Source organism: Acipenser ruthenus, chromosome 16 (genome assembly GCF_902713425.1).
Source record: "Acipenser ruthenus chromosome 16, fAciRut3.2 maternal haplotype, whole genome shotgun sequence".
Taxonomy (NCBI): domain Eukaryota; kingdom Metazoa; phylum Chordata; class Actinopteri; order Acipenseriformes; family Acipenseridae; genus Acipenser; species Acipenser ruthenus.
The window spans coordinates 18403342-18428413 of NC_081204.1; the positions used below are offsets into that span (position 1 = coordinate 18403342).

The following is a 25072-nucleotide window of genomic DNA, read 5'->3' on the forward strand; positions in this document are numbered from 1 at the left end:
TTTGTACATAGTGCGCTCATGTCCACGATTGATTCTACTTAAGGAAAAATGGATCGGTCACATGGTGAGGCAGCTATGTTGGCTTTTGCGTGAATCGATTATATTTGGACGTACACATAGTACACAGACGCATACTGTAAACTAAGAAATCATTTTTAAGAATTGTTGCAACTACATCCACGCGAAAAAAAAAACCTGCACTATGCTTTTGAAACACAATCGAAACAATTAAATGAATAAAACATCAGCTTTACAAGTCACATGAATATAGTTTGCTTAAAAATCGTTATATAATTATTTTTACGACTGAACTGTGTTCAAATACAGTCACAAATCCTGAATCTGTTGAAATGAAACCGTGTGTGTAATCCATTTAAAAGATGCATTTGAGAAGGGGTGGGGGGGGCGACTTTGGGGCCGTATCTTTCATTGAAATATTTATTTTTGGTAATCAAAATAAATAACGCTTCATAAATCGTTTGCTCTATAAAATAGCGTTGTAACTGTAAAGATCGCATAGTTATTGATGGAGAATCTCCCCAAAAAGCAGACATTTTAGTATAATTTGAGCTTACCAGCTTCGCAGCCGTAAAGCTGTTTGTTTACTTATAACCTCGTGGACATGCAGGCAATACTGATACACACAAAGAGAAATTACCGTCTTCTCGGGCTGTACAAAAATGTTCTGTAATCACATTTTTTTTTTTACAACGTTGTCGTAGCTGAACAGAAGCCAAAAAAAAATGCACTACTCGTTTTACTGATATGGCATGATAGTTTTAATTATTAAGACTAAACTGATAAAACAACAATCGCAAATTCTGAGTATGTGGCAACGAAGCCAGGCACCGCAGATAGCCAATCATTACACTATTATCACTTTCTACTGCTTTACAAATGCACATTAAATGATAGTGGCATTAAAATATACAAGAACCAATACATGCTGTAGACTATTTTATATTGCAAAATTAAGAATATGTCACCACACGCACACAAACTCAAACAGAGCGATTTCGAATTTAGAACAATGTTAGCCTCTATATGCATTATTTTCAAAGTATATGACTGCATACTATTTAGAATTTTGTGTGCATCCAAATGAAATTTAAATTGGCTACTAACCAACAATTCCAATATTTGTGCGAAAATTAACACAGTTAGCACAGTTGTGATGATAACACTTCATCTATAATAACCAATGCGCTTAAATTTTACAATAACTGCTTGGAAGCCATAAAGTTGCTCGCAACTCTAGTTTCTTGTTGTTATTTGTTTACCAGGTAGCTTTCCACTACCTGCAGTATGAGTCACAATGATACAAATACAAGAATAAACCAATTCAGAGAGAGAAGCTGGTTGAAATGGCTCTGAGTGTGTGGAACAGTGCATGGTTTAGGGTTATAGAGAGAAGCTGGTTGAAATTATTATTATTTATTTCTTAGCTGACGCTTATCCAGGGCGACTTACAATTGTTACAAGATATCACATTATTTTTACATACAATTACCCATTTATACAGTTGGGTTTTTACTGGAGCAATCTAGGTAAAGTACCTTGCTCAAGGGTACAGCAGCAGTGTCCCCACCGGGGATTGAACCCACGACCCTCCGGTCAAGAGTCCAGAGCCCTAACCACTACTCCACACTGCTGCCCTGAAATGGCTCTCAGTGTGTGTTGTAGTGCATGGGTTAGGGTTAGGGTTATAGAGAGAAGCTGGTTGAAATGGCTCTCAGTGTGTGGAGCAGTGCATGGGTTAGGGTTAGGGTTATAGAGAGAAGCTGTTTGAAATGGCTCTCAGTGTGTGGAGCAGTGCATGGGTTAGGGTTAGGGTTATAGAGAGAAGCTGGTTGAAATGGCTCTCAGTGTGTGGAGCAGTGCATGGGTTGGGGTTAGGGTTATAGCGAGAAGCTGTTTGAAATGGCTCTGTGTGTGGAGCAGTGCATGGGTTAGGGTTAGGGTTATAGAGAGAAGCTGGTTGAAATGGATCTCAGTGTGTGTTGCAGTGCATGGGTTAGGGTTATAGAGAGAAGCTGGTTGAAATGGCTCTCAGTGTGTGGAGCAGTGCATGGGTTAGGGTTAGGGTTATAGAGAGAAGCTGGTTGAAATGCCTCTCAGTGTGTGGAGCAGTGCATGGGTTAGGGTTATAGAGAGAAGCTGGTTGAAATGGCTCTCAGTGTGTGGAGCAGTGCATGGGTTAGGGTTAGGGTTATAGAGAGAAGCTAGTTGAAATGGCTCTAAGTGTGTTTTGCAGTGCTTGGGTTAGGGTTATAGAGAGAAGCTGGTTGAAGTGGCTCTCAGTGTGTGTTGTAGTGCATGGGTTAGGGTTATAGAGAGAAGCTGGTTGAAATGACTCTCAATGTGTGTTGCAGTGCATGGGCAGTGTTCGCGCTAGGCCGCGCCATTGCGCCAATGCCCCCCTGAAATAAAAAATATCCTGCTGAAATTCGCTTAATGCACCCGTGTGTCCCCCTTCCCAGACCAGATGCAATACCAATTCGCAGTAAATTAATGCATTTTGTATTAACATGACATGTCTGACGACAGGCTAATCTTTTTTACTTGTTTGTTTACACTTGCGTTTTCATAATTAAACTCGCGTGATTTTATTCTCCAGTCCAGTAGAATGCGCTCACACCCTCCCTGGTTACAGGCAGTTTCACAGTAAAGCCTGGACGACATCAGGCTTGTTAACAACGTGGTCCGATGCAAATAGTATCCCTGTTAAACCCAACCGTTACTCCTGAAAAATAAGTAATCAGCTTTGGCAGTGACTTTTGAAATGCAGGCTATTATATTTGTGCTTCAAAATATTGTGTGCAGTAGAAAACCGCATCATTGCCTAAAAAAAAAAAAAGAAAGAAAGAAAAAGTAGCCTACAGTAACATTATGAAATATGTGTAATTTGTATATATATATATATATATATATATATATATATATATATATATATAATATTACAGTGTATGTGATTTTATACAGCACTGTATATACATCTTGCACTGAGAAAACACCACTGGAATTGGAATAAAGGAAATTATTATGTAATACAGTTCACGTGCTGTCACGGTTTTGGTAAGTAGCATTGTCAGAACCATATCATTATGTGCAGTATTAAAATAAGTTTAAAAATATAGCAAATCCACAAAACCAACGAAATGTATTGTATATCTGACATTTTATTTTTAGTGTTCTGTGTAACACGGGCCATCGTTTAACCTTGAAAACAATTCAATCCAGTACCTGAAGCAGGTATATGCGTTTATCATATCAACAACACCAACGTGTGTTGTAAAAATAAAGCAACAATTGCTTTGAAAACTGTCCAAAATATTTACTTGGGGGCTAAGAATGAAAAATGTAAACAAAAAAAATGCAATTTTTTATATGCAAATTGTCAAAATAAAGGGGAAGCTGGAAGGCAAGAATTTACCAGTCAGGACAATGGCATTTAAATACGACTACTATTAAACTGTATAGTAATGTGGTTTCTTCTAGCAGTTTTCAAACTGGGGTACACATACTCCTGGGGGTACGCGAGAAAACGCATTTTACTTAGTACCACTTGCCAATCTATTGCAAACTTTTATCATGTAATCAACGTTTAGTCGCTAACACCAGACTGACGAGCTGTGACAGAGCGTTCAGTGCACACACGACTAATTTACATATTAAATAAGTACATTTTAAATAAGCACTGTTGTTTAAATGTCATATAAACAGTGTTTGAGATAAAAAAAAATTACATATTTTAAAAAACTAAAAGCCTAGTCTTTAACTCATTTTATTTCCTGTGTGCATTCGTGCCTGCAAATCGATATTTATTTTTTAAAATGACCCGATTAAAGTTTATTGTAACTTAAGTACTACATTTCAAAATACAGGATGTATGGCCAATCAGAAACCAAAGTATTGCCATGCGTTACGTCTGGTGTGAGAGTTAAGAGTTTTTAGCTTTTAATCCAGTGAAAAAATATGGATTGATGGCTCAATACTAGAACATTACTAGCAAAGGGCGATCAAGACGAAATACCGTTAGAGATTAAAAACGCCAAACATGTCTTGCGACTGAAGCTCTCTCCAATTTCCCTGCCCTCATCAGTGATTTGTGTGATAACAAGCAGGGACACCCATCACATAGTAGGTAAGCGTTTTATTATTGTTTTTTAATTAGCATCAGTACTGTACGTTTTAATCACCAAGAATTTAAAAATGCCAATAATATATTTTCGTAATGAGGTCAGCTGTAGAGATGCGTGGACAGTGAACTTTTCTTTGCCTACTTTTCTGTAATTTTATTATCAATAAAAATACATGATTGCCATTTGCTATCATGGAATAGTCCTGTGACATTTCTGAGTGATTTGAGGCTAGCACGGAGGCTTTGTTGATTTTAATTAATTAATATTTACAATAAAATGATGTTTCCAACAACTAGAAACTTGCCTGAGGGACTATTTTTAGCCAAAAGTAAATATAATATATATTTCTTTTATAATACTGTAACTTTTATAAGTGTATCCATCACACACTCCAAGGCTTGTGCGTTTTGTTATCATGTTATTGTACAGACCTTTTTTCTGTTTTCATTTTATGACTATCTCAGTGGACTACATTTTTTGGAAAGGGGTACGCAGCTTAAAAAGATTGAAAACCCCTGTTCTAATGTGATTTGGTACAATTAATATCCTCTACTCAGTGATACACCAGCATCACTGTGACACATTTCCCAATATTGTCCCCAAAAGTGACAGTGAGTATTGTAGAGACACCTTGGTTGTATCTACTGCTTTACAGTTTTATGTTTTATTCAGAAACAAAAGGTCAGTAAACTCTGCTGGCATATTTAAAAACAAACAAATAAAGAAATGGTGGTTGGTCCTGAATCAAACATATTGCCCCCCTCACTGAAGAAAATGCCCCCCTAAAATGTTGAGAGGGGGCCACATTGACCCTCAGTCTGTAAGTTCTGGAGCAAACACTGCATGGGTTAGGGTTAGGGTTATAGAGAGAAGCTGGTTGAAATGGCTCTCAGTGTGTGGAGCAGTGCATGGGTTAGGGTTAGGGTTATAGAGAAAAGCTGGTTGAAATGGCTCTCAGTGTGTGTTGCAGTGCATGGGTTAGGGTTATAGAGAGAAGCTGGTTGAAATGGCTCTCAGCGTGTGGAGCAGTGCATGGGTTAGGGTTAGGGTTATAGAGAGAAGCTGGTTGAAATGGCTCTCAGTGTGTGGAGCAGTGCATGGGTTAGGGTTAGGGTTTCTAACTCTTGACTTTTATATTAATACAAAAGGAACACAATTCTAAACTTCTTTATAAAAATATAGTAAAATAGAGCTGTACCAATCTAATGCATACAGCTATGGCTCTTGCTGCACTCAAACAGCATATTTTTAAATTTTATTGTTCTTATTTTAACCGTAGCTCTGTCACTATTAAGCTAGGGTGGAACAGAAGCAAACACGACAGCCTACCCTTCACCTTTCCTCTCAACTTGAATCAGTGGTCTTGACGTGCTGGACCAGACACTTCCATTAGACTAACATACATCTCTGTATTATTTCAACACTGTTTGTTTCACAGCATCTAGTCTAATGGCTATTGGAAAATGACTTGGATCAATTATGTGCTGTGATTGGCTTAACAAGATCACATGACCGTGCGTTGTCTTACCGCATGGCTATGACATCATAGACCAACTTACCTGATCTATTAATATTACTACACCTTAATAGTAACAATTATCTAAACAGTGTTTCTGTGGGTAAAAATGTCAACATACAACTGAAACAGCATTCAAAAAAGGCATCTACCAAGAAATAATAATATAAAACCGACTAGCGAGTATGCAATGTTTAAATTAGACACAACAGTTGCATCTCACCACTACCCTCCGATTTCAGAAACATACTTAAAACAAAATTAAAATCTCTGCTGACACACCCGTTGGACTTTTAAACAAGGTCGGGTGCGGCATAGAATTCTATTGTGCTCGCCGTCGACCGGAAGGGCTGCGGCACTGCGCAAACTGACACGGAACTCGTTTAGTCCACATGTCATCTAATGCTGGTTTACAATCTAGGGAAATGATGCAGGTTACCGGCCATTGCTGTGAAAACAACCGCAGAAATTATTGGCACACCCTGTCGTGGGTTATTTCTTACCTACATCCGACGTTCGCCGCATGAACGTTTATATTTTGACCTGCAGTGTATTTCATCAATAAAATCATAATTTCTGTATTTCTCACTTCATTTTTTCTTAATTACATATTAAGCTTAACGACAAGAAATTGGCAGACTTTTCTAATTAAGTGGAGTTAAGTGTACCATAACCTAAAAGTTAACTTTTTTACAAAAAAAAAAAAAAAAAGATTTGTTATTGTCTCTGTAATGTACACCACGTTTTTGTTGGAAAAGATCCGCACGTCCATACATGTTCCGTGGAAAGACGAAAACGCTGTTGAAAAAAAAAAAAAAAAAACTATCTTGTGGTGTGCACAGATATGCTTTTGTTCAGTGGTCTCATTTCATTTCTCAAAATAATTCCAGGCGTTACTCTTCTTCGAAGCTGTCATTGTAGTTTTTAGTTTTGCTCCAACAGCAGACGTGAGACTACAGGAAACAACTGCGTCACTGGCCTCTACTCCTTTAGCCAATAGCAGAGCTACATAATGAAGTGCACCCGCCTACCTGTCGATATCTGCAGTGGCCAGCAACATGAGAGTTTTAAGGTTGTAGTTGGCGCATTTTTACATTTGTTCAGTGTTTGCTCCAGGACTTACAGACCGAGGGTCAATGTGGCCCCCACTCTAAATTTTAGGGGGACATTTTCTTTGGTGAGGGGTTCAATATGTTTGATAATTCAGAACCAACCACCATTTCTTATTTTTGTTTGTTTTTAAATATGCCAGCTGAGTTTCTGACCATTTGTGTCTGTGTTTGACTTCTCTTTCCTGCCAGCACGAAGCGAGCCAGATCACTCCTCCGTAGCAACAAATGACACTGGAGCCAGCGAATCATGAGGTAGCTTTGTGTTCTATATTCACAAGCAACACGATCACAGTACAAGTTACATTACCAGAATTCATACATCAAAGTGCTCAACGTTTTCTCGCTCAAGTGCAATTACACCATGTTTTGTGTGACAGGACAATGTCATTTCCACTGTTACATAACTAGTACAAATCCTTCGAAATGGTCTGTGGTTAGTTTCGCTCCATTATAAAATGCAGGGTAGGTGCCCGCAGCTGCAGTAACAGTGATCCTGTCGCAGTAGCCATGTTAAACCCCACCCAGCCTGTCAGAGTGCGTGTCTGCTCTGAACCACATGTTCACTTTCTACTCCATTCCTTGAACACAACAAGCGTGCTCTAATGTCCTGCTTACCTTTAGAAAAGCGAGCCTGTCTCGCCGCTCCTCACATCAGGACACAACACGGGCGGGTTTGGAAAGCGCTTACTGTGCTCCTGTATGTCTGACTCGCTAAACAACTTGTGATTAATACTGAAACTGAAAGTGTTCTTCCTCTTTCAGTCAGCAGAAAAACAAAACAAAACCCCCACAGTGCAGTAGGCGGGCGAGCGAGCACACGAATCCGCTGGCTTCCCGTGCCTGTTACTTTGTGTAACTGGGATTGTTCTCAGACTTCATTTTGTGTCCAGGTCAGGAACAGTAAAGTTGTTTAATCGTCCCGGTTTTGCTGTTTTGTATTCACATTTTTATAAGTACTAAACTGTAGCGGTGTGGTCAGCAAGTGACAGCGCAGTCATTTATTATAGAAAAAATATAGAGAGAGATTACTTGTTTAATCATTCTGATTATGTGTTTAATAAATAATATTCCGTTTCACCTCCAGGACCATGGCTATTTTTTTTAGTAACACAACCATTGTTATAACTGATTTAAAATAAACACACACACACACACACACACACACACACACACACACACAAACTGCTATTTAAATCTAAATTATATTTAAAACTGTTTGAGGGGCAGACTAGCATAGATGATTTCTAAAATCCATTCATATGTTAAACTATAACACCACATTACACTCGAGAAATATAGAAATGATTCATTTGTAAAGAATTAGCTGTGAGATTATTTAGATACATAATCAGAATTATGGATGCATGTATTTTTGATTAAAATATACCCACATGTATTTTTGTTTCATGTCGTAATTTATTTCATTTGAACCTCTTGCTGGTGCCACGGCTTGTTTCTACTATTCACTGATATTTGAGATTGTGTTTAGTACACACTTATTTATGTTGTTTTGTGAAAACAATAAAGCGTTAATACTGTATTACAAAAAATGAGTCAAAGTGTTCTAACTTGTGCGGGTGATGTCGGTTGTCATGGCAGCACCGCTCATCACGGGAGGGTTATCCGGGACAAACGCTGGGTCGGAGAAACGCTGGAGTTCCGCTGGCTTCCGAGGTATCCAACCTGAATATCTAAATCAATACAGTGTCAACAAAGGAATGTGACATCTAAACCTACTACTTTAATTAAGCAGTAATACACGACAGGGTGTGTGTGTTATCATGAGGTAATATCACCACGCCTTGGGTGCGTTGGGAGGCACCAGATGAGTCCTTCACCCGCCCAGGAAGTGGTGGTAAATCTCGTGATAACACACAGACCCTGGAGTGTATTACTGCTATTATTAAATGGGTCTAGGAGTGTGTTGTTGTTGGTAAATGAAGAAGACTTTAAACTTTATTTTAATAATTTGTATTTGTGTCACCTTCCACTGAGAGAAGTAGTTCCACAGTAACTAAAAATGGTTAGATTAACAATTAAACATTTGATTTAAACTGTTTTGTATAATATTTTCTTTTTCGGGGCTTCGATAACACCGTGTAACAATTTTTTTTTTGTGTTCCTGGGTAGTAAGTGTTATTTCCTAATTGCTTATGCCTCAAAAGTATAGAAAATGGCTATTATTCCCCACAAACTTTGCTTTTGTGACCAGGACAGTGATATTTTGAAATTTACCTATTTTCCAGAACATTCCAAATAGATTCAGTGCTGAGTAAACTTGGAATAACTTCTAGAACTTTCCAGTAATATAAATAGTAGTATAAATACAGGGGCCTTAAGCCCACCAGTTCAGTTTAGTTCCAGCTGCCTAAATGGATACATATCTGCATTTTTCTGAGATGGCATCAAGAGGCTGCAAGACGCATTTTGCTATGTCTGCGGCCAATTTATCAAGACAAGAGCGAAAAAGTACTCCGTGGAAGCATCTGCTAAGATGTGCGAGGCCTACAAGACATATTTCGGCATGCCTGTCGGGGATCAAGACAAACCCTGGGCACCTCATTTCACCTGCGAGCACTGCAAAAAAACTCTGGAAGGTAAGATGGACAATTGTTGCTCGGAATTTTATGTTATAAAATGTGTTAAAAATTTTTAAATTGTAAAAGTTTTTAATTTTAAAATGTTTTACAATTTTCAATGTTATTGAAAAAAAAAATATCATATATGAAAAATGTTGTGAGAATCTCTTACACATTAGTCATGGGTGAAATAAATTAATTTTTGTAGGATGGTACAGAGGGCAAAAGAGAGCCATGAAGTTCGCTATCCCAAGAATTTGGCGGGAACCCACTGACCACTCAAGCAACTGCTACTTCTGCATGGTGGACCCTTCCAAGAATGCACCTGCTATCACGAATCTGGACCTTCCTTCATCCATCGCCCTGGTGCCACACTGCCATGAGCTCCCCGTACCCACTCCTCCGGAGAGAGAGCAGCCGTCTTTAGAAGAGAGCAGCAAGTCAGAGAGCGAGGAAGACGTTGTAGATCCAGATGACAATTTCAGAGGTGGAGCTGAGGAGAGAAACCCATACTACCCCAACCAAAAAGACTTGATTAGAGATCTTGGTCTCACCAAGTCCAATGCCGAGCTTTTGACGTCTAGGCTCAAGCAGTGGAACTTGCTGGATGAAAGTGTGCAAGTCGCAGATCAGAGGCAGCGTCACCAACCTTTTTCCAGCTTCTTCACCCGTCAAGATGGGCTCTGCTTCTGCCACAATGTGACCAGTCTGTTCGAGGCAATCGGAATAGCCTGTAACCAGAATGAGTGGCGCATCTTCATTGACAGCTCATCCAGGAGCCTCAAAGCCGTGCTGCTCCATAATGGTAACAAGTACCCGTCTCTTCCCCTGGCTCACTCGGTGCACTTCAAAGAGGATTACAACAGCATCAAGACCTTGCTGGATGCCTTGAAGTATGATGAGTACGGCTGGGAGGTCATAGGAGACTTCAAAATGGTGGCATTCCTGATGGGTCTCCAAGGCGGTTTTACCAAGTTTCCCTGCTATCTTTGCCTTTGGGACAGCAGGGACACCAAGGCGCACTACCACAGGCGGGACTGGCCACAGCGGACCGAGTTCTCTGTGGGGAGGAACAACGTCAAGTGGGAGCCACTGGTGGACCCCCGGAAGGTGCTGATGCCACCACTGCACATCAAATTGGGCCTTATGAAACAATTTGTCAGATCTCTAGATAAGGAGTCGGCAGCCTTCAAGTACCTTCAAGACTTCTTCCCTAAGCTGTCTGAGGCAAAGGTCAAAGCTGGTGTCTTTGTCGGACCACAGATAAAGAAGATCCTGGAGTGCAATGAATTCTCCAAGAATCTCACTAGTAAGGAGAAAGCGGCTTGGAACAGCTTTGTCGCAGTGGTTCGGGCTTCCTGGGCACTCTCGTGAAGAACTACGGCACAATGGGCTGTAGGATGTCCCTCAAAGTCCATATCCTTGATGGTCATATTGATAAATTCAAGGAGAACATGGGAGCGTACTCGGAGGAGCAAGGCGAGCGCTTCCACCAGGATATACTGGTCTTTGAACGCCGCTACCAAGGACAGTATAACGAGAACATGATGGCAGACTACATTTGGGGGCTGATTCGTGAAAGTGATTTACAGTATAATCGTAAATCTCGAAAAACTACTCACTTCTAAATCTTTTGTAGTCATTTTTGTATTACTTTAGTATAAATACATGTTAATTTGGATTCATATGTTGTTTTTTTCTGACTTTATGTGAACGAAAAGACACATTTGCCCGTTTTCTCATTGGAAATAGGTAAATTTCAAAATATCACTGTCCTGGTCAGAAAAGCAAAGTCTGTGGGGAATAATAGCCATTTTCTATACTTTTGAGGCATAAGCAATTAGGAAATAACACTTACTACCCATGAATAAAAATTGTGTTACATAGTGTAATAGTTTCTTGTTTAGGCTTTGTAGATACTGAACTGGATACCTGTGTGAAGCGAGCAACAGTTGCTGGCAACATTATGCAACTTCCGGTAAGTCAGTCGGGAAGGGTCAAAAGCGTATTTCAAAATAAAAGTCCCAAATAATCTGCTAAAAAAAATGCCTTACTGTATTATCTTTATTTTTGTTTATATTGCTTATTGTGTTTATATTTGTTTATATTGCTTATTGTATTTATATTTGTTTATGTTGCTTATTTTATTTATATTTGTTTATATTTCTATTATATTGTATATTTTGTATGTAAAAATCTGTCGTGTATATTTCATACATTCCTGAAAAAATTAAGGATTGTAACTCAGTAAAAGGGGGGCTGAAATGTAATGAACAGACTCATAGTGAATAGAAAATGGGGTTGGTTGTGCCAGATTTATGTCACTGCTATTGTTGCTGGGGTTTTAGTAGTGCTGGGGCGCTGAAAATATGACATTTTGGCTTGTAGGTTGTGTATTTCAGTCAGTTCTGAAAAAATTAAAGATTGTAACTCAGTAAAAGGGGGGTTAAATGTAATGAATAGACCCATAGTGAATAGAAAATGGGGTTGGTTGTGCCAGATTTACGTCACTGCTGTTGTTGCTGGGGTTTTAGCAATGCCCGAGCTCTGAAAACATGACATTTTGGCCAGTAGGTTGTGTATTTCAGTCAGTCCTGAAAAAAATAAGGATTGTAACTCAATAAAAGTGGGTTAAATGTAATTATTTCACTCAAAATTAAATTAATGATTGTAACTGAAAACAATAGTGATTTTTTTATTCCTTGTACCCGGCTTATCGTTGACCTTGAGCTTTAAGATCTGTTGTGTCAGGAATAACATGGCTGTGCATGAAGGTCCGATACCTCTCAATATCTGAACACTTCCCCGTCACATGCTCAGATCTGTGGTGTACTGATGGTGTACATCTCAGTGATGACTGTGGTATGCCTCTCTTTGCACAGCTCATGTGGTGTGCAGCTTACCAGCAAGAGACCAAACCAGCAACAACAGGTTTGCAGAGCAAGAAACCTTGCCTCACGCCACGTGCGGTTGTGAGAGGTTCAGCACCAGTAATCAGCAGGTTTGCAGAGCAGTAAACCTGGCCTCACTCCACGTGTGGTTGTGAGAGGGTCAGCACCAGTAATCAGCAGCGCTGATCCTTTCCAGTGGGCAGAGGTGAAGCACGGTACCACCGAGATGGCAGCGGAGGAGCTATTCCTGGAGATGACTCTAAGTATTAAAACTTCATTTGTGTTGTTTTAATTTGATGTTCTTTGGCATTAGACAATCAAAATTGCAAAACAATCTGAGTGATTGTCAGTACGGTGCTATTATCTGAATTACATTTCCTCAATGTGTAACTGCATTACATTACATTAATGTGGATTGTATATAAAAAAAAAAATAAGTGAAGTAAGTGTGAAAGGTCTTAGAAAAAAGGTGTCTAATAAGGAAGCAGGGCTGATTACAGGTGAGGTGATGGAGAAGGAGGTAGGTAGGACTACAGCTCAGGTGAAGGAGGGAGGTAAGACTACAGGTGTGAAGCATGGAAGTAAGACTACAGGTGTGAAGGAGAGAGGTAGGACTGCAGGTGTGATGAAGGAGAGAGGGAGGACTACAGGTGTGAAGGAGGGAGGTAGGACTACAGGTGTGGTGAAGGAGGGAGGTAGGACTACAGCTCAAATGAAGGAGGTAGGACTACAGGTGTGGTGAAGGAGGGAGGGAGGACTACAGCTCAGGTAAAGGAGGGAGGTAAGACCAGGTGTGAAGCATGGAAGTAAGACTACAGGTGTGGTGAAGGAGAGAGGTAGGACTGCAGGTGTGATGAAGGAGAGAGGTAGGACTACAGGTGTGTTGAAGGAGGGAGGTAGGACTACAGGTGTGATGAAGGAGGGAGGTAGGACTACAGGTGTGGTGAAGGAGAGAGGTAGGACTGCAGGTGTGGTGAAGGAGAGAGGTACGACTATAGCTCAGGTGAAGGAGGGAGGTAGGACTACAGGTGTGGTGAATACACTAAATATTTCACTGAATATTACTAAACTTAAGGGAGGAAGTCCAACTCCAACCAAACACAAAAAATATAAAGGAAAAAAAGCAAATCCATTAGATTATACAGTAATTGCAAATGCCATTCATGATGTTAAACAAAGCAATAAAAAAACAAACACATTTAAATTTTCAGGACTGACTGAAATAGACAACCTACCAGCTACAATGTCATATTTTCAGCACCCCGGCACTACTAAAAACACAGCAACAATAGCAGTGACGTCAATTTGGCACAACTAACCCCATTTTCTATTCACTATGAGTCTGTTCATTACATTTCACCCCCCTTTTACTGAGTTACAATCCTTAATTTTTTCAGAACTGACTGAAATACACAACCCTCCAGTTGCCAAGTACCATCACAAACTAAAAAGAGATATATACACATAGATAATACATTATTAGCAATGCATTTCTGAATGTATGCAAGTCACATAGATTATTTTCGTGTTTTCATTTGAACAGCTATACTGTGTTTGTACTCATTCACAACATACCTTAGTATGTGTTAACAGAATCCTATAAGACACAACTTATTGCCATTAGTATGCGGGTCTACACCGGCAACCATTAAAGGTACAAACTTGAATGAGATGGTTTAAAAAAACATCAATACTAAAAAGAAAATGACCTTTTTATTTGCTCCAGCATCACCAGCAAAAATGGTTTTGTGGTGGTACCCAGTGAGTGATGTGGACCACTTTCTTGGTCTGTGGCGTGAACCACTGCTGTATAATGCAGAATCCATTGCTTACAATACAATAAGTTTCTACATTATTTTCTTTTTAATGAGATTATTTAAGTGAATGCACTTTTAATAACAAAGGACCCACATTGTTATTTTAAAATCGTGTTTAAAAGCGTTTATATATATATATATATATATATATATATATATATATATATATATATATATATATATATATATTTTTTATTATTAATAGTACTTTTTTCTATTTCTGTATTTTATTCTGTATTCTGCTTACAAAGTGCTTTGGGCTGCTTTTAATAATTGTACTTTTTGTTTCTGTATTTTACTCTGCTGAATTTTGCTTGTAAAGCAATTTGAGCTGTATTACACATTGATTGCACTATACAACTAAAGATTATTATTACATTGTTTAAGGCAGTGATTCCCAAATTATTGTTATTTCAGAAGTAGCCTATCTCATTCCTAGAGCAAAATCAATTAATAAATAATAAATTACCTGGTGTTGAAGTGAAAGTCTTGGTCTCTGTTAATATATATTAAGCCTAATAAATGATCATTTATCGTCTTGTTTTATATATATATAATAATACAGGAGACCTTGGTCATTAATAATATTAATAATTAAATTAATAATGAATGGCGAACAATGTATTAATGTACCTTCTTGCTGCTACTTTTACAGTCTCTTTCAACCGTTATATGAGAGTGCGAAGTAGAATTCACCGGAAGTTATGCCGGAAGTGAAATTGTTGCTAGCTTCACGGAGACGAACTGGATCACTGTTTCAACGTGTATGTCTGGGTTTTGTCCAGTAGATGGCGCTGCTGCTGTGACGTTTCGTTTAAATCAATGTCAATGTTCTTTTTCAATTAGCCAGTCACGGAAAACTTTCATAGCCCGTTCTGTCTGGCGCTTGGTGTTTCCCTCAGTTGTATTCGTTTCTAGGTTGTCTAAATCTGCTTCATTTACCTCAATATGGCGAGATGTTGACATTTTCTTTTGTAGTTAATCTCAGGGATTGCTGTCATGCTGACTGACTTGAGTGGTTTTGTAGTTAATCTCAGTAGATAATAGCAGTAATAGAATACAATACAATCAGTAGTAAGAGCAAATTCAAATAAGAGAAAATAAAAAATACAGCAAATAATTACGTTTCAGAGTGTGTAATGATAGGCGACATATCGCAATCATTTATAATTATATTGAAGCACGGCACCGGAACCAATGTGCATGGGTTATAAGGATAAGGGACACGTTATTGGTGGAACAAGGTAAAAGGGTTTTCCGCGTGGTTGTGTTGTAATGCGTAACCTGTGATGCTAGTCTGAATATATATCACTCTGGATGTAATAATAAACTGTGCGATAAACTCCAATAAAGCCTCCTGAGAATATGTATTATCAGATACAGTTGTTGATGTTACAGAAACATTACAGAGTGATTTCAACTAAGAGCAGTAAATTTACAAATATTTGGTTATAAGAGTAAATTCCATTAAGAGCAAGTAGTCAGTACAATAAATAGATAAAAGCGATTTCAAATAAGAGCAATTACAAAAAAAAGTGACTAATCAAGTACGAAATACAGCAAATATAATTGATTGAGAGCAGTAGTATACAGTAAAGTGTGGAGCAGTTCCGTGCAAGCACAAGCTGATGTAAGTACTGGTACAGCTGGGTGCCGTCTAGTCCAGCATAGTGGAGAGTTGTGAGATTTACAGATGCTGTCTGAACAGCTGTGTCTTGAAGAGGTGCCGGATGCTGGCCAGGAAACTGACAACTTTCTTGAACCTGTTGTAGCACCACTTGTTTTAAAATGAAAATACTTTTGAAACTGCACATTTGAGAGCTGACAAGTGAATGCAAATGGAGGGCAGTAAAATTAACACAAGCATATTGTCAGCTGCAGCCGATACTACTACTATTATTATTTATTTATTTATTTTCAGATGCCCTTATCTAGGGCGACTTACAATTGTTACAAGATATCACATTAAAAAAATTATTATTATTTTACATACAATTACCCATTTATACAGTTGGATTTTTTGTACTAGAGCAATCTAGGTAAAGTACCTTGCTCAAGGGTACAGCAGCAGTGTCCTCCACCTGGGATTGAACCCACGACCCTCTGGGCAAGAGTCCAGAGCCCTAACCACTACTCCACACTGCTGCCCTGTTATAATATTAGACGGAAGTGGTTCTAATTTCAGTGGTTTCATTTGGATTAAACGCCCATTTTTGTCCACACATTGCACTGTTGATATAAGCAGAATGCTCACAGAGTGTTCCTGGACGGCTTTCATTGTTATCTCTGTCTGTGCAGGAGAGGAAAGGACTGCTGGAAGACTTGCTGCCATCTCTAGCCTGTGGAGCTGTCACAGGGAATGACTTCCTGTCTCTACAGGAAATACTAAGCTGGGTACGTATGTGTATTGTATCCTAATGGAAACGTTTGTCATTGAATTTAAACTGAAGACACTGAGAGACTTTTAAGTGCGTGCCTCCTCACTCTCCTTTGTCTCCTACGCAGGTTGATGTGAACTGTGGTGACTGACGGCACCACCCCCTTACACATGGCAGCCATCTGCGGAAACACCAATATGGTCAAATTCCTGCTGGCCAGGGGGCGGAGCCCACAGTGAGAGACTGGTTTGGAGGTACCCCCCTGTACCTCGCTATCAAATTCAGGTGCCCCCGAAACACAGACCCAACCCCTAATCCAGACTCTTGATCTTGATCGCTTTCACATTTGAACATCACAAATTGTAAGAGATATTTTCTGAAAGGGGTTTCAAGGTTTATGCTTACTATACATTATAAAGGTTATTAGTGTATGTTTCTGTATCGGGGGGTCTCCCTCTAATCGTGCTGAGAGTGCGTTTCATTCTCTGTAGGACAGACCCTCCCTCTCCCCTCTCCCCCCTCATGTGAATCACTACAATTTAATACAGGTGGAGGGCACTTAACTTGGTGTGTGATTTTGAAGGCGATTGGTTACACCTGAGCTAATTTAGGATTGCTATTACAAGGGGTGGACACTTGCCCAACCAAGCTATTTTTTTTAAATTAATTTTCTATAAATTTCTAGAATATTTTTTTCACTTGGAAGTTGTGGGGTAGGATGTGTAGATAAATGGGGAAAAAAACTATTTTAATTCCAGGCTATAAGGCAACAAAGGCAACAGTGTGGAGTAGCGGTTAGGGCTCTGGACTCTTGACCGGAGGGTTGTTGGTTCAATCCCAGGTGGGGAACACTGCTGCTGTACCCTTGAGCAAGGTACCTTACCTAAATCGCTCCAATAAAACCCCACCTGTATAAATGGTTAATTATATGTAAAAATAATGTGATATCTTGTAACAATTGTAAGTTGCCCTGGATAAGGGTGTCTGCTAAGAAATAATAGTAACAAAAAGTGAACATTTTGAAAGGAGGTGTAGACTTTCTATAGGCACTGTGTATATAATCTATATGTGTGTATGTATTTTAAATCAGTTATAACAATGGTTGTGTTACTAAAAAAATAGCCATGGCCCTGGAAGTGAAACAGAATATTAATTATTAAACACATAATCAGAATGATTAAACAAGTAATCTCTCTCTATATTTTTTCTATAATAAATGACTGCGCTGTCACTTGCTGACCACACCGCTACAGTTTAGTACTTATAAAAATGTGAATACAAAACAGCAAAACCGGGACGATTAAACAACTTTACTGTTCCTGACCTGGACACAAAATGAAGTCTGAGAACAATCCCAGTTACACAAAGTAACAGGCACGGGAAGCCAGCGGATTCGTGTGCTCGCTCGCCCGCCTACTGCACTGTGGGGGTTTTGTTTTGTTTTTCTGCTGACTGAAAGAGGAAGAACACTTTCAGTTTCAGTATTAATCACAAGTTGTTTAGCGAGTCAGACATACAGGAGCACAGTAAGCGCTTTCCAAACCCGCCCGTGTTGTGTCCTGATGTGAGGAGCGGCGAGACAGGCTCGCTTTTCTAAAGGTAAGCAGGACATTAGAGCACGCTTGTTGTGTTCAAGGAATGGAGTAGAAAGTGAACATGTGGTTCAGAGCAGACACGCACTCTGACAGGCTGGGTGGGGTTTAACATGGCTACTGCGACAGGATCACTGTTACTGCAGCTGCGGGCACCTACCCTGCATTTTATAATGGAGCGAAACTAACCACAGACCATTTCGAAGGATTTGTACTAGTTATGTAACAGTGGAAATGACATTGTCCTGTCACACAAAACATGGTGTAATTGCACTTGAGCGAGAAAACGTTGAGCACTTTGATGTATGAATTCTGGTAATGTAACTTGTACTGTGATCGTGTTGCTTGTGAATATAGAACACAAAGCTACCTCATGATTCGCTGGCTCCAGTGTCATTTGTTGCTACGGAGGAGTGATCTGGCTCGCTTCGTGCTGGCAGGAAAGAGAAGTCAAACACAGACACAAATGGTCAGAAACTCAGCTGGCATATTTAAAAACAAACAAAAATAAGAAATGGTGGTTGGTTCTGAATTATCAAACATATTGACCCCCTCACCAAAGAAAATGTCCCCCTAAAATTTAGAGTGGGGGCCACATTGACCCTCGGTCTGTAAGTCCTGGAGCAAACACTGAACAAATGTAAAAATGCGCCAACTACAACCTTAAAACTCTCATGTTGCTGGCCACTGCAGATATCGACGGGTAGGCGGGTGCACTTCATTATGTAGCTCTGCTATTGGCTAAAGGAGTAGAGGCCAGTGACGCAGTTGTTTCCTGTAGTCTCACGTCTGCTGTTGGAGCAAAACTAAAAACTACAATGACAGCTTCGAAGAAGAGTAACGCCTGGAATTATTTTGAGAAATGAAATGAGACCACTGAACAAAAGCATATCTGTGCACACCACAAGATAGTTTTTTGTTTTTTTTTTTCAACAGCGTTTTCGTCTTTCCACGGAACATGTATGGACGTGCGGATCTTTTCCAACAAAAACGTGGTGTACATTACAGAGACAATAACAAATCTTTTTTTTTTTTTTTTTTGTAAAAAAGTTAACTTTTAGGTTATGGTACACTTAACTCCACTTAATTAGAAAAGTCTGCCAATTTCTTGTCGTTAAGCTTAATATGTAATTAAGAAAAAATGAAGTGAGAAATACAGAAATTATGATTTTATTGATGAAATACACTGCAGGTCAAAATATAAACGTTCATGCGGCGAACGTCGGATGTAGGTAAGAAATAACCCACGACAGGGTGTGCCAATAATTTCTGCGGTTGTTTTCACAGCAATGGCCGGTAACCTGCATCATTTCCCTAGATTGTAAACCAGCATTAGATGACATGTGGACTAAACGAGTTCCGTGTCAGTTTGCGCAGTGCCGCAGCCCTTCCGGTCGACGGCGAGCACAATAGAATTCTATGCCGCACCCGACCTTGTTTAAAAGTCCAACGGGTGTGTCAGCAGAGATTTTAATTTTGTTTTAAGTATGTTTCTGAAATCGGAGGGTAGTGGTGAGATGCAACTGTTGTGTCTAATTTAAACATTGCATACTCGCTAGTCGGTTTTATATTATTATTTCTTGGTAGATGCCTTTTTTTCCAGGGCGACTTACAATTGTTACAAGATATCACATTATTTTTACATACAATTACCCATTTATACAGTTGGGTTTTTACTGGAGCATTCTAGGTAAAATACCTTGCTCCAGGGTACAGCAGCAGTGTCCCCCACCTGGGATTGAACCTACAACCCTCCAGTCAAGAGTCCAGAGCCCTAACCACTACTCCACACTGCTGCCCTTATAAGGTGATATTTAGTTTAATAAGCAGATGCCGCTGTTGCATATATATATATATATATATATATATATATATATATATATATATATATATGTGTGTGTGTGTGTGTATAGTAAGGGAGTGTACTGGCCTAACAAAATATGGAGGCTTTAGGACCCTGGGGTTAGGCTAGGACACTCCATGTTACTATGACTGAAGGCAATAGGGAGCCATGTTGGTAAAGACATCCTAAATTGAATAATGCACTGACTAATTAAAGATAATGGGAAATGCCAATCAGCTGCGTCCTGATCTTGGGGGAGATATAAATGAACCTCAGGTGGGTTATTGGGTGTGGGAGTTTGGAGAAAGACAGGAAGGGGATTGTGAGTTAAAACATGAAGCAAATTAAGTATTTGGATTACTGGTGAGCGGACTACTCACCCAGTTATAGTTAGTTTTTTGCAAAAGTATAGGCAATACTCCAAAGGGAGTTAGGTTTTTTCTTTTGTTTGTTTTGTGAAGAGAATATATATATATATATATATAGATATATAATTACATGCTGAGGGAGACATGCATGGTGATTTGTCAGCTGGCTTTTGAATAAAGTGTTATTGCTTACCTCAGGAGGTTTCTTTGTTCTGTTCTCTGATTAAATACCACTGTATATTAGCCATTTTTTCTGTAATTCTTAGTGCCAGAGATGAGAAACATTGTTTGTTGGGTGATTTGAATGCTGTTTCAGTTGTATGTTGACATTTTTACCCACAGAAACACTGTTTAGATAATTGTTACTATTAAGGTGTAGTAATATTAATAGATCAGGTAAGTTGGTCTATGATGTCATAGCCATGCGGTAAGACAACGCACGGTCATGTGATCTTGTTAAGCCAATCACAGCACATAATTGATCCAAGTCATTTTCCAATAGCCATTAGACTAGATGCTGTGAAACAAACAGTGTTGAAATAATACAGAGATGTATGTTAGTCTAATGGAAGTGTCTGGTCCAGCACGTCAAGACCACTGATTCAAGTTGAGAGGAAAGGTGAAGGGTAGGCTGTCGTGTTTGCTTCTGTTCCACCCTAGCTTAATAGTGACAGAGCTACGGTTAAAATAAGAACAATAAAATTTAAAAATATGCTGTTTGAGTGCAGCAAGAGCCATAGCTGTATGCATTAGATTGGTACAGCTCTATTTTACTATATTTTTATAAAGAAGTTTAGAATTGTGTTCCTTTTGTATTAATATAAAAGTCAAGAGTTAGAAACCCTAACCCTAACCCATGCACTGCTCCACACACTGAGAGCCATTTCAACCAGCTTCTCTCTATAACCCTAACCCTAACCCATGCACTGCTCCACACGCTGAGAGCCATTTCAACCAGCTTCTCTCTATAACCCTAACCCATGCACTGCAACACACACTGAGAGCCATTTCAACCAGCTTCTCTCTATAACCCTAACCCTAACCCATGCAGTGTTTGCTCCAGAACTTACAGACTGAGGGTCAATGTGGCCCCCTCTCAACATTTTAGGGGGGCATTTTCTTCAGTGAGGGGGGCAATATGTTTGATTCAGGACCAACCACCATTTCTTTATTTGTTTGTTTTTAAATATGCCAGCAGAGTTTACTGACCTTTTGTTTCTGAATAAAACATAAAACTGTAAAGCAGTAGATACAACCAAGGTGTCTCTACAATACTCACTGTCACTTTTGGGGACAATATTGGGAAATGTGTCACAGTGATGCTGGTGTATCACTGAGTAGAGGATATTAATTGTACCAAATCACATTAGAACAGGGGTTTTCAATCTTTTTAAGCTGCGTACCCCTTTCCAAAAAATGTAGTCCACTGAGATAGTCATAAAATGAAAACAGAAAAAAGGTCTGTACAATAACATGATAACAAAACGCACAAGCCTTGGAGTGTGTGATGGATACACTTATAAAAGTTACAGTATTATAAAAGAAATATATATTATATTTACTTTTGGCTAAAAATAGTCCCTCAGGCAAGTTTCTAGTTGTTGGAAACATCATTTTATTGTAAATATTAATTAATTAAAATCAACAAAGCCTCCGTGCTAGCCTCAAATCACTCAGAAATGTCACAGGACTATTCCATGATAGCAAATGGCAATCATGTATTTTTATTGATAATAAAATTACAGAAAAGTAGGCAAAGAAAAGTTCACTGTCCACGCATCTCTACAGCTGACCTCATTACGAAAATATATTATTGGCATTTTTAAATTCTTGGTGATTAAAACGTACAGTACTGATGCTAATTAAAAAACAATAATAAAACGCTTACCTACTATGTGATGGGTGTCCCTGCTTGTTATCACACAAATCACTGATGAGGGCAGGGAAATTGGAGAGAGCTTCAGTCGCAAGACATGTTTGGCGTTTTTAATCTCTAACGGTATTTCGTCTTGATCGCCCTTTGCTAGTAATGTTCTAGTATTGAGCCATCAATCCATATTTTTTCACTGGATTGAAAGCTAAAAACTCTTAACTCTCACACCAGACGTAACGCATGGCAATACTTTGGTTTCTGATTGGCCATACATCCTGTATTTTGAAATGTAGTACTTAAGTTACAATAAACTTTAATCGGGTCATTTTAAAAAATAAATATCGATTTGCAGGCACGAATGCACACAGGAAATAAAATGAGTTAAAGACTAGGCTTTTAGTTTTTTAAAATATGTAATTTTTTTTTATCTCAAACACTGTTTATATGACATTTAAACAACAGTGCTTATTTAAAATGTACTTATTTAATATGTAAATTAGTCGTGTGTGCACTGAACGCTCTGTCACAGCTCGTCAGTCTGGTGTTAGCGACTAAACGTTGATTACATGATAAAAGTTTGCAATAGATTGGCAAGTGGTACTAAGTAAAATGCGTTTTCTCGCGTACCCCCAGGAGTATGTGTACCCCAGTTTGAAAACTGCTAGAAGAAACCACATTACTATACAGTTTAATAGTAGTCGTATTTAAATGCCATTGTCCTGACTGGTAAATTCTTGCCTTCCAGCTTCCCCTTTATTTTGACAATTTGCATATAAAAAATTGCATTTTTTTTGTTTACATTTTTCATTCTTAGCCCCCAAGTAAATATTTTGGACAGTTTTCAAAGCAATTGTTGCTTTATTTTTACAACACACGTTGGTGTTGTTGATATGATAAACGCATATACCTGCTTCAGGTACTGGATTGAATTGTTTTCAAGGTTAAACGATGGCCCGTGTTACACAGAACACTAAAAATAAAATGTCAGATATACAATACATTTCGTTGGTTTTGTGGATTTGCTATATTTTTAAACTTATTTTAATACTGCACATAATGATATGGTTCTGACAATGCTACTTACCAAAACCGTGACAGCACGTGAACTGTATTACATAATAATTTCCTTTATTCCAATTCCAGTGGTGTTTTCTCAGTGCAAGATGTATATACAGTGCTGTATAAAATCACATACACTGTAATATTATATATATATATATATATATATATATATATATATATATATATTACAAATTACACATATTTCATAATGTTACTGTAGGCTACTTTTTCTTTCTTTCTTTTTTTTTTTTTAGGCAATGATGCGGTTTTCTACTGCACACAATATTTTGAAGCACAAATATAATAGCCTGCATTTCAAAAGTCACTGCCAAAGCTGATTACTTATTTTTCAGGAGTAACGGTTGGGTTTAACAGGGATACTATTTGCATCGGACCACGTTGTTAACAAGCCTGATGTCGTCCAGGCTTTACTGTGAAACTGCCTGTAACCAGGGAGGGTGTGAGCGCATTCTACTGGACTGGAGAATAAAATCACGCGAGTTTAATTATGAAAACGCAAGTGTAAACAAACAAGTAAAAAAGATTAGCCTGTCGTCAGACATGTCATGTTAATACAAAATGCATTAATTTACTGCGAATTGGTATTGCATCTGGTCTGGGAAGGGGGACACACGGGTGCATTAAGCGAATTTCAGCAGGATATTTTTTATTTCAGGGGGGCATTGGCGCAATGGCGCGGCCTAGCGCGAACACTGCCCATGCACTGCAACACACATTGAGAGTCATTTCAACCAGCTTCTCTCTATAACCCTAACCCATGCACTACAACACACACTGAGAGCCATTTCAACTAGCTTCTCTCTATAACCCTAACCCTAACCCATGCACTGCTCCACACACTGAGAGCCATTTCAACCAGCTTCTCTCTATAACCCTAACCCATGCACTGCTCCACACACTGAGAGGCATTTCAACCAGCTTCTCTCTATAACCCTAACCCTAACCCATGCACTGCTCCACACACTGAGAGCCATTTCAACCAAGTTCTCTCTATAACCCTAACCCATGCACTGCAACACACACTGAGATCCATTTCAACCAGCTTCTCTCTATAACCCTAACCCTAACCCATGCACTGCTCCACACACAGAGCCATTTCAAACAGCTTCTCGCTATAACCCTAACCCTAACCCATGCACTGCTCCACACACTGAGAGCCATTTCAACCAGCTTCTCTCTATAACCCTAACCCTAACCCTAACCCATGCACTGCTCCACACACTGAGAGCCATTTCAAACAGCTTCTCTCTATAACCCTAACCCTAACCCATGCACTGCTCCACACACTGAGAGCCATTTCAACCAGCTTCTCTCTATAACCCTAACCCTAACCCATGCACTACAACACACACTGAGAGCCATTTCAGGGCAGCAGTGTGGAGTAGTGGTTAGGGCTCTGGACTCTTGACCGGAGGGTCGTGGGTTCAATCCCCGGTGGGGACACTGCTGCTGTACCCTTGAGCAAGGTACTTTACCTAGATTGCTCCAGTAAAAACCCAACTGTATAAATGGGTAATTGTATGTAAAAATAATGTGATATCTTGTAACAATTGTAAGTCGCCCTGGATAAGCGTCAGCTAAGAAATAAATAATAATAATTTCAACCAGCTTCTCTCTATAACCCTAAACCATGCACTGTTCCACACACTCAGAGCCATTTCAACCAGCTTCTCTCTCTGAATTGGTTTATTCTTGTATTTGTATCATTGTGACTCATACTGCAGGTAGTGGAAAGCTACCTGGTAAACAAATAACAACAAGAAACTAGAGTTGCGAGCAACTTTATGGCTTCCAAGCAGTTATTGTAAAATTTAAGCGCATTGGTTATTATAGATGAAGTGTTATCATCACAACTGTGCTAACTGTGTTAATTTTCGC

At 39.1% G+C, this 25072-nt stretch overlaps 2 protein-coding genes across 10 annotated transcripts in view; one reads left to right on the plus strand and one right to left on the minus strand.

Moving 5' to 3' along the window:
• The window catches only part of LOC117968546 (butyrophilin subfamily 2 member A2-like), a 51148-nt gene extending 43530 nt beyond the window's left edge, over positions 1-7618 (minus strand). The window contains exon 1 of one of the 4 annotated variants that reach the window (XM_058988970.1): positions 7386-7618. Coding sequence is in view for 2 of the 4 variants with exons in the window: in XM_058988968.1 (XP_058844951.1) it covers positions 6162-6229 (68 nt within the window). In the remaining 2 variants the exon portion in view is untranslated. Of the gene's footprint in view, positions 1-6161; positions 6353-7385 lie in introns of those variants that run through there. The other 3 variants (XM_058988969.1, XM_058988968.1, XM_058988967.1) reach the window with 3 other exon arrangements.
• Positions 7619-17796: 10178 nt separating this feature from the next.
• LOC131697766 (butyrophilin subfamily 2 member A2-like) overlaps positions 17797-25072 on the plus strand; it is a 52703-nt gene continuing 45427 nt past the window's right edge. The window contains exon 1 of one of the 6 annotated variants that reach the window (XM_058988977.1): positions 17797-18034. Coding sequence is in view for 3 of the 6 variants with exons in the window: in XM_058988972.1 (XP_058844955.1) it covers positions 19192-19259 (68 nt within the window). In the remaining 3 variants the exon portion in view is untranslated. Of the gene's footprint in view, positions 18035-18754; positions 19260-19727; positions 19835-25072 lie in introns of those variants that run through there. The other 5 variants (XM_058988974.1, XM_058988972.1, XM_058988973.1 and 2 more) reach the window with 5 other exon arrangements.